General features: G+C 40.3%; 3 protein-coding genes across 3 annotated transcripts; 2 read left to right on the top strand and 1 right to left on the bottom strand.

The window, feature by feature from the left end:
* The first annotated feature begins 9,428 nt into the window (after window positions 1–9,428).
* On the top strand, window positions 9,429–10,164 carry LOC108604114 (rutC family protein UK114). Its single transcript, XM_017993401.1, has 3 exons — window positions 9,429–9,551; window positions 9,628–9,854; window positions 9,990–10,164. The coding sequence occupies exons 1-3, from the start codon at window positions 9,487–9,489 to the stop codon at window positions 10,109–10,111; spliced, it is 414 nt and encodes a 137-aa protein (XP_017848890.1). The 5' UTR covers window positions 9,429–9,486; the 3' UTR covers window positions 10,112–10,164.
* Window positions 10,165–11,816: 1,652 nt separating this feature from the next.
* On the top strand, window positions 11,817–12,178 carry LOC108608214. The gene is made up of 2 exons (XM_017999488.2): window positions 11,817–11,937; window positions 11,992–12,178. The coding sequence occupies exons 1-2, from the start codon at window positions 11,870–11,872 to the stop codon at window positions 12,149–12,151; spliced, it is 228 nt and encodes a 75-aa protein (XP_017854977.2). The 5' UTR covers window positions 11,817–11,869; the 3' UTR covers window positions 12,152–12,178.
* On the bottom strand, window positions 12,164–14,082 carry LOC108608211 (NADH dehydrogenase [ubiquinone] flavoprotein 1, mitochondrial). The gene is made up of 4 exons (XM_017999486.1): window positions 13,980–14,082; window positions 13,395–13,748; window positions 12,500–13,334; window positions 12,164–12,439 (listed from the first exon to the last, which is right to left on the bottom strand). The coding sequence occupies exons 1-4, from the start codon at window positions 14,020–14,022 to the stop codon at window positions 12,244–12,246; spliced, it is 1,428 nt and encodes a 475-aa protein (XP_017854975.1). The 5' UTR covers window positions 14,023–14,082; the 3' UTR covers window positions 12,164–12,243.
* Window positions 14,083–14,091: the final 9 nt, after the last annotated feature.

The raw sequence follows: 14,091 nt of genomic DNA, 5'->3' as shown, positions 1-14,091 counted from the left end.
AGCCGAAGATCGAGGACCACGCTTAATGGCCACTCCACGCTGCCTGCTCATTTAATATCTTGCTGAGCTACTCTCGCATCATATAAGGCAGAATTTGTTTTTGATTTCGTCTACAACTGACTCTATGGCAGATTAGATGGCTGCATGTAACATTATGCCAGCGATTGAGCTGCACCGATGAACTCAACGATATCGTTGGCTGCCGCATGTGCCTCATTGGCATTCATAATGAGTGGAAAGTTGCCTCTAAGTACTCGCTGCAAAAAATTTGTTAAGCAAAAATCTACGAATTAATATATATAAAATGCAAATTAATGCCAGTTCATATAAAATAATGTTTACAAGAATTGGGCTTAGCAGTTTTCTTTTATAGTATGTCTTAAAAGCTTCTTTTTTCAGTATGCAACATTTCATTATAGAATATTCTATTTGTAGACCAAATTTTGTCATAAGGCTTCAAAATAAAATTCAAGGCATTTATTTGTAATTATAAATAAAGTTTGGCATAAAAGCCTGCATAAGCATTACCTCAGACTATAATATATATTTAAACTAATTTTATTGAAATTTATTTCGAATTCATTGTCATAACTTTAGCTATATATTAAGCTTTAATTGCTTTATTTAAGTCATATATTCTATCCTAGATCTCGTGCTCTACTTTCAAGCATGGGAACTAAATACTTTTCGCATCTTTCTCTCTCTATAGTTTGAACAAAAAAGGCAACTTGTATCAGTAATAACATTAGCAGCAAGTTGAAAATTCTTTAAGCGGGTAAAAGTGGTTAAAAGTAATTGAAATTTATGGTGTTAAGTTGTTGTTGCTTGATTCTTTTTTTTTTTTTTTTGGACTACAAAATGCGAAAATGATTTTGTTTGATGTTCGCAAAACATCAGAGGGATAGTTGCCGCTTGCAACACGCTGCACGTTGCGCACATTGCATGTGGTGTGCAATCAATCCGTGTGGCTATATATGGCGAAACTGAACTGAAGAAAACACTTAGCGTGCCAGACAATTTCATTTGGCTTTATACATGACCAAAATCAGGCAAAAGTGCTGTGAAGTTTAACACCAAGCCAACGGGGCTGGGAAACCCAAAAAGCAACAAAAACTATTTAGTTAGCTAAGTAAATAACGGCAAGCGGAAGCTGTAAATATAACTTAGAATATATATAGTATAGTATGCTGTGACTGCGATTTGCGTCCAATTTTGGTAGCCTGATTTGTCACGATGTTTTTTTTTTCTTTGCTGTGTGTTTTGGTTTTTGTTTTATTTTGTTGGGGAAGACAAAACAAATTGGTCTGTAGTTGAAAATTGACAAGAATTTCGTGACTTTGTCACCTTCTTTTTGGTTGGCTGCAACGCCCTCAAAGGCAACAACAGCAGCAGCAGCAGCAGCAGCGGCAGCGGCGACGGCAGCAGCAGCAGTGGGTCTGCTTTCCTTTTAGCCTTTTGTTCAAAGGCTCCATGGCCCATGCCCAGCGCTCGTTAAGTGGCAGGCAGCGCGTGCGCATTGAAGTTGACTTTAACTTTAACTCCAACTCCGACTGCGACTGCAGCAACTAGCAACTGACTCCAAATCTCAACTGCCGATTGTCATTGCGGTGCCAAAGCCACTGCCAGAGTCAGTGCCAGTGCCCCCCAAAATCACTTCATCATCAGGCGGGTCGAGCCGTCGTCGCAACCTGGCTGCATTCTAAAGTCGAAGCCAAGCGCCTAAAAAACTTTTTGTCAGATTTATTTCAGCCGCCAGGTTGTATTGCCTTAAGGATACTCTAAGCTGCAGGTTGCAACATTTAAATTGCCTAAAAAGGCTTTAAATATTAATTGGTTTCAGTTTTTAGTTATAGTTAAACTTGAGAGTCTTTTAATTAACCAAGCTATGTGTTCATTATTTATCATTTATTAATATTCTAAGATTTGAACTAATTTTATTTTGATATATTAAATTACTATATAAATTATTAAGCTTCTTTTATTTTTGCTAGCTTTTAAATCTTTATCTTTATATTTATCATAATTTTTTATCTATTTTCAAATTCTTTTGCATTTAGTTAGAGTATTGAAGCAACGCTTTAGCTTAAAATTTAATTGAAATTCATTTCCTTCATTTGTTTTTGCTTGCCTGTACCTGTAACCTTTTGCACTTGGTACCCTTATTTCTTTTTCAATTTAATGATTTTTTTGTTGGTTTTGTTTTTATTTTTTTCGGGGCACTCTTGACAGCTACAAGCAGCCGCTACATGAGCCCAACACAGTTACAACAACAACAACAAAAAACGGTGACAATTTCCCAACTGTAAACTCTACACGTTTGTCGCCCTTTTTTGTAGTGGCTGCTGTTGTTGCTGACATATATTTGCATATAGAGACGACATCAGGTGGGGGCAACGCCTACAAAAGCAATTATATATTTGGTCTGAGCTTGCCTTTTGGATTGCAATTGTTATGGCCTGGACCAAAGGCAAAAGTTCGTGTGACAACAGCAACAATTGCTGAGCAGCAGCAACAGCAACAGCAACATGTTTGCTTTTTGAGGTCAGCGGCCCAAAAAAAAATAGCAATGCAGTTATGAGTTGACATTAGAGTACAGTACATGGCCAAGGCGCAACAACAATAACAGTAACAACAACAACAATGGGCAACCGCAAGCGCCCTAGACTGACCTCATTGCAGCTACAAGCAGCAGCAGCAGCTCCTCTTTGGCGTCTCTTGACCAATTTGCTGCAATTGGCCAAGTTGCAAGTTGGCCAAGTTCTCGAAGTTTGCTTGCGGGGGGGCGCAATCAGCAGCAGCAGCCCAAGTCAATATTTGTGCAACATTCGTAAAATGAGGTCAGATGATGCAATCTGTGAACTTGCCTCGCCAATTGCTCTCTCGGTGGGTCTCTATGCACTGCAATTTATGATGTGTGCTTATGTGTTTGTGCTTTGCCTCTTGTGCTCTTGTGTTGTTGCCGTTAAACTGGGTTACGGGCATTAAATTGTTATGCAGAGCAGCATGTCTAGCCAGGCACTAAGCTAGTTATAGTTCAATGGCTGAGACAAGTTCGGGAAAAAAAAATCTGTGAGAAAATTATTCATATGCAGACCAAGCAGGGAATTAATTTAATATATGCAGAAATATAATATAATTAAATTAATAACTGTATAAATATTAAAGCATGCTTTAATATTTATAAATTCAAAACAATATTTTATTGAATTTTAAATTCAATTTGAAATACATCTGAAAATATTTTTCTCCTCTGTTTCGTTAATAAGAACGCATAATAAATTCCATTTAAAATATGTAAATCAAAAATTTCCACATACCTTAAATATTTTAGAAAGTTATCCTCAGTGGCATCCTCAGCAACAACAACAACTACAACAAATTGAACGATGAAGCTGTAGAGAGCATGAGAAATCAATCATGTCAATATCGAGGAAAAATAAGATGTTGACAAGCGGCGGCGCTCAGATCAAAGCCACAAGTTGCAGGCACATTATGAGCGCATTGTCTTTGCAACATGTTGCCAACCTATTGCTGTGGCTTGTGCGTAAGCATATTTATGTGATCAACGCTAAGGGGATGACAAATCCAAATCGCAGTCATAGAGCCGGGGCGCACACATATCACATTCTCGACCGCCCAAGCGACCACACCCAGTATGGTGCCACCACTTGATCCTGTCCAGCGTCAGTCACAGCTCCAACTCCAGAGCTTACGTGTCTTACGTACAGCAAACAGCGCCACATGTTTTGGCTTTCGTGTCTGCTTGTTGCTTTGATTTACTCGAACGCTGGCTTTATTTATAGACGACAGTCGAGTGCAAGTCGGGGCACCCTGTTGCGTCATAGATCCCATCCGGTGGGTGGCTGTGCGCGCAGAGCCGCTTGCCGCGCTGTCGCTTTTTAATTTGGCAAATTTATACACACTACGCCGCACAGTAGTTCACAGTTGTTTGTGCGTTGAGTTTTTATTACAAACAAGCTAAGAAAACTTGAAAAAAAAAAGAAAGCAGCGACTGCTAAATGCGCTGGAAATAAAAGTAAATAGTCATAAGAAATACTAAGTACTGAATACTTAAAGTAAAGAATTGAAATTTAATGCTAGCAAATATAATATATAAGCAATAAAAATTATTGTATTGATAATACTAAAAATCAATTCAAGAATGAATGCAAAATTTTAGTTCTAAACTTAAAACAAACTAAATACTATAAATAAATTAAAGTTCTAACGAATTGCTATAATAGATTGTATGAGTAGTAGCCTGTTGTCTCTGTTACCTCAAATATTGCTAGGGTATTTCAAATTAATGTTGATTCATAAAATGGTTTCATTTGCCTGCAATCCAGTTGCTCATTTCCACTTTGGCGACCACCCACTGTCTTAAATTTCAACAAATTTACACACCAGCATAAATATCTATACATACAGATACACACACAAAGCGGCAACTGCATACAGCTGCCCCGCAAAAAAATGAACGCGCAGCAAATTTATAAAAAAGCGTTGTAATTTTTCAGTTCGCAAAATCCCAATGCGACTTTACAATAAAAAGAGGCACAAACAAACGTCAGCTTAATTAATAGATTTATCGCTGCTGGCCGAGCCAAATATTATAACAAATTGGTAACGAATTAATCCGTTACAGGCGTGTAAATCGCGCACATACTCCATGGCATTACTCATACGCTGCGTAGGCCAGCCTAATGAGGCGGCCCTTGTCGCCTTGTGTGCGCAAGCAGCATTCAAGTCAGTTTGTGCTTCAATAAAAACGAGTAAAAACTGCATTAGCCCATTGACTGCCATTTGGCCAAAACCCCAAATATGGTTTATAGTGGGACAAAGCTGCTGGCCATTGTCCGTTGAGCGCATCTTGTGCCTGCCACAAGTTTTGCGATATTTAAAATTTATGTGCGCCTGTGCCACAGTTTTTTTTGCTCACACACACACACACAAAACAACAACAACACCCATAGACTCTAACTGGCAGAAAAAACTAAAGAATAGCAGTAGCTCTGGCTCTGGCTCTGGCTCTGGGTAGCTCTGTCTTTATATCTTTTGCTCTCTTGGCTGGACTTGAACGCTGGACGACAGCCAACATGTGTTTGCGCTGCGCCTGTGCTTGTGTTTATCTTTGGCCCGGGCTTTAATAATAATGATGATGCAGTTGCTGACGTTGGCTCTACGTCTATGCCAACGTGTGTGTATGTGTGTTTTGGGCTACTGTTTAGAAGCTGTCCGTAGTAATGCTGGCTGGCTGCTTTATGTGGGCTTGATTTAGTGGCAAACGCTCTGCTTCGACTGGTGCTGCTGCTGCTGTTGATCCTAAGCATAAACCATGATGACGTCGAGTTATGTCTTGAACTTTGCTACTTGAACTTGACACTAAAATTGACATGCAACTGAGAGCTAGTTAAATAGTTTAGTAACTGTTTCAATCAAGCGTTAAATAATTTATATGCAAGTTAAAAGCTTCAAGATGTTTATGGCATTTCAACTTTCAAATATATTTTAATTATATTTGACAACAAAAACTGTTGATTAGCTAACAAAAAGTACATGCATAACTTTAATTAAAAGCTCAACAAACCATAATAAAAGATAAATATGCGAGCTCAAAGGATTAAGGTAAATAAATAGCTAACTTTAAAGATTCCATGCCTCATTATAAAAGAACAAAATCATGCGAAATATTTCATATTAAAATGATTTTGAGTAAACTAAATTATTCAATAATTAAAAGTTTATATTTATATTCCATAGCAAAAAATAAAAAGGAGCTCAATTATTGATGAAAACTGCACAGGTTAAAAATTTATTAAATAACATTTGTAGATTTACTATTACAGCTATTTTAATTTAACAAATTGCTTACTATTTATTATTTAAAGCCGCTCTACCCCACATACTTGACTTTACAGGGTAATCCAGTATTCATAGCTTAGCTAAAAGTTCAATTGCAGAAGTAAACAAAAAGCCACACACACATATGTAGTTGACATGCAACTGCCACAACAACAGCATCGCATTGGGACACCATAAAAATTGACACGCCGCAGCGTTGCAAGTGAAAATTGCCCAAGTTGACTTTTGTAATTTGCAATGCAAAATAGCTGCACGACGACGATACCTACCGGCCAGCAGCAGCAGCAGCAACAGCAGCAGCAGTAGCAATAGCAGCGGGCACACGCCCTAAACGCCACAAAATGAAAACTAATGATTTTCACTTTATAAAAGCTGTAGGGGGTGGAGGGATTCGAGGCACAGTTGCACGCAAAACTCGCAGCACGGAAGCGGCTACAGCTCTTTGAGGGGTGTGCTGGGGTGTACATTGGCATGGAAAATTTGAAATTTAATCGCTGGCAATTAATTTGGCACAAATGGCAAAACGGCAACATTTGAGGCGCCCCCACAGTTGGCAGCTGTGCGCCCGCTGTGGCAGCTAGAGAAAAAGAAAGAAAAAACTATATAGATCCCCTCGCATGTCCACCTGTAGCTGTCTGTAACTGTGTGTGGTCCGCGTTCGACATTTGTGTGGCACAACTGTAGCAATACAAAAAATAAATAAATAAAATGGGGGCCAAGACAGTTGAGCGAGCGAGTGAGAGCGTGCGTTCGCTGTCGGCGGCCGGCAAAGAAAATTGAAAAATTAACAAGTATGAAAAGTGCAATTAAAGTGGGCCAACTGCAGTATAGATTGGCTAAATGTAATTCAAGCCACAAAAGCTAGTTGTTGCACCTGAACAAAGGCACTTCGTTTATTAATCTGCTTTTAATTGCGTTCACTCGCCTCTACAAATAACGCTTAGGTACTTGTTGCAGCTTCAACAGCAGCAGCAGCAGCAGCCAAATGCCAATTGATTAATGTGCAACAATTGTGAAATAAATGCTTTGTTGATATTTGCTGGGCAAACAGAGCAAGCCAGGCAAGTCAGCACTAGCCTGCAGCAACATTGGCACTGGGCTGTTGTTGCTGCTGCTGCTGCTGCTGCCTTTGCTGCCAGGCTGGCAGGCTGTTAACCATGTTAATTGAATTATTGGCAGCGGCAAATTTGTGGCAGACACACATGAATTGTGCGCTAAGAGAATGGGGCGTTGCTAAATATATTTACTAAAGTGCGGCTTATTAATTGTTGTTTGCTCAAAGGCGCCAGCAACAAGTTGCTAGCAACAACAACTAGAGAGAGAGAGAGAGCACAACAAAATGAAGCTAAGCATTTGTGTGCCTGCGCTTTACTGCTATATAAACAAACAATTCAACAGCTGTGCTATAAAATGTAACATTTTAATAAACAATATTAAGCTGTAATAGCTAATTTTTATTGCAACTAAAAAAGAAACTTTCGTTTTTTTTTTTGTTCAAATCTATTTATGGCCTGTTGTCCTTGCTGGCTAGCTAATCGTGGCTTGGCGATTTGGTCAGCGTCAATAAAAGACCATAAACATAAATCTTTTGCGCTAATAGGCACAACAGCAACAGCAGCAGCAGCAGCAACAGTTGTAATCCTAGAGGGGGGCCTTGGCTACCGAAACGTGCGGCTCGTATAATAAACCCAACAATTACGCAGCAAATTAAAATCAAATAATTTAGCACACAAATCGCTGTGCCATTAAAATCACATGCAAATTATAGTGCCAGAGACAGTAGCCAAACCGCATGCCCCTGCCCCTTGCTCTGGTTAGCGCCGCTGCAATTTGAGCTTCTGCCGCCGCCAATTGAGCGCTTGAGGCTTTTGTAGGCCTGCTCTCAATAAAGCTTTAAACAAATGAAGTTATTTGAGATCATAAAAAATGGCAGTCCAGCTACTTGTCAAATGGGGCGAATGAAAAGGGAAAGTTTGTGGAAAAATTTGCAGTCGCTTGGTAAGCTGATTTGGCTTGCCACATGCAACAACAACAAGCAGCCAACAAGTGCCATAAATATTGAGCTGCTTGCAACATAGACTTGTGGCTGAGCTTTTGCTTCGATTCTGTTCTTAGTCCCTTTTTATGTTTTGTTGCTGTGGCTGTGTTGCTGTTTCTGTTTTTAATGCACACCTTCAAGTTCGGAGGCAATTTGTTATTGTTATTGCTGCTGCTGCGCTTGGAGAGAGAGAAAAAGAGATACCTGGGCGACTGGGTTGCCAATGTTAATTATATGGCAACATGGCTTGGGCTTATTTAAAGCCTTATTTATTAAAGCATTTAATGTAAATTGTTTGTAAATGCCAGAGGCTATCATTATATGGCATGCGATATAACAAAATTATATATATGCATATAAATCAATTCCAGCAAGCCACTGCGATCACTAATTAATATCAATGTTGTTGAGCTGCATTCTTAACTTTTATGATTTTTATTTATTTTTTGTTTTTGTCGGTCAACACCCACGAAGCGCAGTTTTGAAATTACTTTTTATGCCCTGAGTGAGTGAAAAGCTTGTGCTAGCAACATGTAGCTTTGATATATGTTTAGCAACATGTAACTAGAGCACGCAACAAGTTGTTGTTGTTGCTGCACTTTTTCATTGCTGAGGCCCACGACTTAATATACAGCAGGACATTAAAAAGTCGCATATTTTTTGGTCCCTTGGGCTATGCGTATATTTCATGCACATAAAGTGGATCATAAAGTAATTAATGCGCTAAAATGCGACATTAAAATGCTGCAGGGCAAACAACAGAAAATTTCTTCGTCGTGGGTTGCAAGCCCTAAAAAAATCAACAACAGCAACATCGACAACAACAACAATAACAATGCGACTGCAATCAATCTTCGAGGCAGGCGTTTTTAAGGCGTGTTCTGTGTGCTCTGCGTTGCACCTACGCCTACCCAACCACAAGCAAGCAACCAAGCTGCAACAGCAACAGCAACAACTTGCTGCACTGCGCCCAGCTTGCTGTCAGTTGCATTTGGCTTTGACTCTCTGGCTGAAAGTCAAGAAGATTAAGACCCTAACCACATTTTTAAAAGAGATCCCATATGTAATTACAGAGACTGCAGACTTGACTTGATTTTTGAGTTTTATTTTTTTGGTTTTGGTTTTTTGGGCTTTTTGGCATGCGTAAAAATTCTGGCAACGGTGCTTTTTGGGACTCTCCTGACAGCGAGCTGACAGACAGCAATTGCCAAATATAATAAATAATTAGCCAGGGCGCTTGGGGCGTGGCCGGCAGTGAGATGAGGTGACGTGCCATGCATTAAATCAAATATTGGCTGCTAGAGAAAGTGTCTGCGACCCAATTGACTAAACTTACTAAGAATATTAAAACAAATTTGAAGCACAGAACATACATTTTAAGCCCACTGTGCGCCAGAGAGCAGTCATAGAATAAAAAAGCTTTTGCTTCACTGACATGTGAGTACCAAAGCTTTTGCTGATAACAGATGTTGATCGTGTCAAGTGCAAATAAAACAATCAATCAAAGCTTAGTTCACTTTTAGCAGCGGCCAACAGCACTTGAAATTCATAAACAATTTATAAATTGCATAAACACAACTTGAATAATGGCAACTATTGTGCGTAAACTGATCAGCACTGCAAATGCGGCCAAGCCAGTGGCGCCATACAAGTAAGCTTTGACTCAAATCTTTATATGTGTGGGTGAGAGTGAGCGCCATTCATTGTTGTTGCTCTTTTCTTCATAGTCAAGCAGTTGTTGCTGATCGCACTGTCTATGTCTCTGGCTGCTTGGGCCTGGACAAAGATGCAAAACTGGTAGCCGGCGGTGCAACTGCACAAGCGGAGATGGCGCTCAAAAATCTGGAGGCCATACTTAAGGCAGCTGACTCTGGTGTGGACAAGGTGGTCAAAAATACGGTGTTCCTGAAAGATCTAAATGACTTTGGCGCGGTCAATGAGGTGTACAAGCGAGGTGAGCATATCAATAAGTAAAAGCCGCGCGATAAGCACTTTAATGAGGGCTTATCAACAAATAAAAACATAAATTTGTTTACAATTGCCATAGTTCAAGCAATGTTAAGCCTTATCAACTTTCGCTTATTTTCAGTTTTCAATAAGGATTTCCCAGCCCGCAGCTGTTTCCAGGTGGCCAAACTGCCAATGGATGCGCTTGTGGAAATTGAATGCATTGCATTGACTGGCGCTGTTCATACTGTGACTTCAGATTAGCCATCAAATTCAGCTAAATTGTGAAACAATAAAAAACCACATAAACGAAGAAAGCCAATTACTTTTAATTACTTTAAGATTGAGTAGCAAAAGTAAAGTAAAACAGTTTGAAAAGTAACGAGTCACGCATGCGTTGATAATCGATTATCGACTGTCAGCTCATGAGCGCCACTTGCAATTTGAAATGACCAAAGCCTACATAAGCTTCAGCACTTATGCAAATATAAAAGGCTACACTATCACACATATACATAGTTTGCATTTAAACCTTATATAGTTTACAATTTGTTGTTGCTGCAATTTATCTTTGCTGCTATTGCTGATGCTGTTCTTTTGCTTGTTATTGTTGTTGCTGCTGCTGTTGTTGTTTGGCTGCTGCTGTGCGCCTTTTGTAATATATTTCATCAAATGTTGCTGCATAAATCATTGGCCATATAACGGTAGCCAGGTTAGACGGAGCGCCGCTTATAGACAAAGCGTTTATTTCACATTCAAATTTAAAAGTTATTCATAATGCCGACAACTTGTAAGGCGCATGTTGTTGCTACAATTGCTGGTAGTGTGCTGCTGCTGCCGCTGCCGCTGCTGCAACTTGTTGTTGTTGTTATAATATTATGCATGCTCCATATTGATGCGGCAGTAAGTTGGTTAGTAAGTAAGTAAGTATTTTAGGCAAGACCATTTTTGGCAACGACTGACTTCGTTTTGTTTAGCATTTGTTTTGATCTTTCATTGAATATTGTTGCAGTGAATTTGTCTGCCACTCGACGCCGTTGCATGATTTATGAGGCTTGTTGCCAAGCGTTTATGTTGCATGCTCTGGTGTGAATATGAATGCTTCGACTGTTGCACCGCTGCACGATTATTGCGCGAGGCTTTCATTTCATTTTTTATTTGTTTTAATCCTTTTTATTTTGTGCAACATGTTGTTGCACCCGCAGCGCTGGCAACATTCATGTTGATATGCATGGCGTGTAATTAATTCGAAGACGCAAAATATGCATGTGTGTGCATGTGCATGTTTATTGTAATAAATACGCATAAATTGATGACAACAAACTGCAACAAGTGATGACCCGACCCCGTTCATCCACAGAGAACGCAAGAGCAACAGAGACACAGACAGACACCCACGCGGTTTGGCATGAAGTGCGTTTAATTAATTTCGACGCAAAGGCGACAAACGTAACCAAAAGGGACGCTAAAGCGCACCACAAAAGGCAACAGCTTGCGACGTGCAACACCAGCAACAACAGCAGCAGCCGCAGCACCAACAGCAACAACAAGAACCGCCAACGCGGAGAAAGTGCGCATAATTTATTTACACTAGCCAACTTAAAGCTGTGTTTATACACTTTACTGCTAAATTGCTAAAAATACAAAAGAAATATATTAATAAATAAATTTAACATAGTTGATTAAAGTTATAAAAATAATTTTTATTTCAAATCATGATTTAATTGCTTTTAATTGCAACTATGTAACGTCTGATATTCAAACTGTTATCGATAAAGGCGCAGCGTGAAAAGCTCAAGGTGGTGCTGAGAGGCGTGACTTGAATCGGGTTGACAATTGGATTTAATAAATTCATAGCGCCGTAAACCATCATAAAACAATTAATTACAAGTATGATCTTCCAGATTTTACATAACATTTGCATAAAAAATATCCGGCTTAATGTGTTCTCAAGCTGAGATTTCCAGCATCTACAACAGTCGCTAACTAATCGTTCTAAGCAACGCAAGCCAAATACAGACAATGAGTTTTAAAAATATATTATATACGGCGCTAGTGTTGTTGAGTATATGGACCTGTGCGGGCAGAGAGTAAGCATTAACTTAACAATTTATAAAACAAAAGTAATTAAATCTTTTATGCAGATATGAATTTATACCTGGACGATGCGTAGATCATCCAGGTGCAGAGGAAAAAATTGGTGGTCCACTCAGTCTGTGCAGCTTTCCACCAAATTATGAAAAACCAGACGAGGAGGATATAGAGGCCGTCATCAAGCATATACAAGGCTTAAACTTAAATTAAAATCTAATAAAATTGTAGTTTAGAGAACTTTACGGTTTATTTATTGCATAAACAGTGCACGATCAGGGAAATATATAATTAGCTATAACAACTTAATTGCTGGCGCGCTTTGTCTGCTGCGCATGCTGCTGCATTCGCTTCTCAATCTCGGGCCTAAAGTGACGAATCAGACCTTGTACAGGCCAGGCAGCACCATCACCCAATGCGCAAATAGTGTGTCCCTCAATTTGCTTGGAAATCTCCCACAGCATATCAATCTCAGCGGGCTGAGCATCGCCCTTGACAAAGCTGCAAGTGAACAAAATGTAAGTTAAATGAATCTAATGATTATTTTTTATTAACACATACCGTTCCATAATCTTGTTCATCCAGCCAATGCCTTCACGGCATGGTGTACACTGTCCGCAGCTCTCGTGCTTGTAGAACGAGATCAAACGCGCAATAGCCTTAATCACATCCGTCGACTTATCCATGACAATAATGGCTGCTGTGCCCAGCGATGTTTGCGCCGCAATTAAACCATCGAAATCCATAATAACATCATCGCACACATTCTTGGGAATAATGGGTGTTGAGGAACCGCCGGGTATAACGCCCAACAGATTATCCCAGCCACCAATGACACCCCCACAATGACGCTCAATGAGCTCCTTTAATGGTATGGACATTTCCTCCTCAACAGTGCAGGGCGAGTTCACATGACCAGAGATGTTGAACAGCTTTGTGCCCGAGTTACGCGTGCGTCCAAAGCTGGCAAACCAGTTGCCACCACGACGGCAAATAGTTGGCGCCACAGCAACAGTCTCCACATTGGTAACAGTAGTGGGGCAGCCGAAGAGACCCACATCAGCAGGGAATGGCGGCTTCAAACGTGGCTTGCCCTGCTTACCCTCAAGTGATTCAATCAGTGCAGTTTCCTCGCCGCAAATATATGCACCTGCACCACGATGCATGAAAACATCAAAATCGTAGCCGCTGCCGCATGCATTTTTGCCAATCAAGCCAGCCTGATAGGCCTCAGCAATTGCCAGCTGCATGTTGGATGCCTCATTGTAGAATTCGCCGCGAATATAGATATATGCAGCTTGCGCGCCCATTGCTTTTCCCGCAATCAGACAGCCCTCGACCAGCTTGTGGGGATCGTGACGCATAATTTCGCGATCCTTGCAAGTACCAGGCTCACCTATAAAAAATTTAACCGAGCTTTAAATATATAAATATTTTCCTTTGGCAACGCACCCACCTTCATCGGCATTTACAACCAAATACTTTGGACGTCCATCACCTGGCTTGTTCATGAATGACCACTTCATACCGCTGGGGAAGCCAGCACCACCTCGTCCACGCAGACCAGATGTTTTGATTTCATTTATAATCCAATCGGCGCCCTTGAGCACAATCTCCTTGGTCTTGTACCAGTCACCGCGCATCTGTGCGCCCTTAAGACGCCAATCGTGACGTCCATATAGATTAGTGAAGATGCGATCTTCATCAGCAAGCGGTCCGAATTTGGTTTTTGTCTGTGGTGGCGGTGTGCCTGGCGGTGGTGCCTGGGTACTCTGTAGACGTAGCTGCTGGGCGGCCGGCAGCGCCGCAACTGCAAGCATGCAACGTGAACAAATCAATAATACATAATGAAAAATGCGCAGTTCTCAATGCAGGTTTGTTTTGATCTGCGCAAAAATTACATAATTTGTTTGCAGCTCAAATGGTGTACTTTGCATACAAATTGCGTGTATCAGAGCACTTATGTTGCATAACAAGCCGACGAGTAAAACAATTGAGCATATGAGTAGCAAATTAATAATATTATTAACTTATTATTTACCAAATTGCGGTTTTAACAAGTTGAATCGCACAATTGCAGCCATTTTCCACGGTACTGACAGCTGACTGACGTTTATAGGCAGCGCTGCCACCTGACAAAAAAAGTCATTTTT

Source organism: Drosophila busckii, chromosome 2L (genome assembly GCF_011750605.1).
Source record: "Drosophila busckii strain San Diego stock center, stock number 13000-0081.31 chromosome 2L, ASM1175060v1, whole genome shotgun sequence".
Taxonomy (NCBI): Eukaryota; Metazoa; Arthropoda; class Insecta; order Diptera; family Drosophilidae; genus Drosophila; species Drosophila busckii.
Note: the sequence above shows the minus strand (reverse complement) of the source record. Positions and strands in the feature narration are given on the sequence as shown.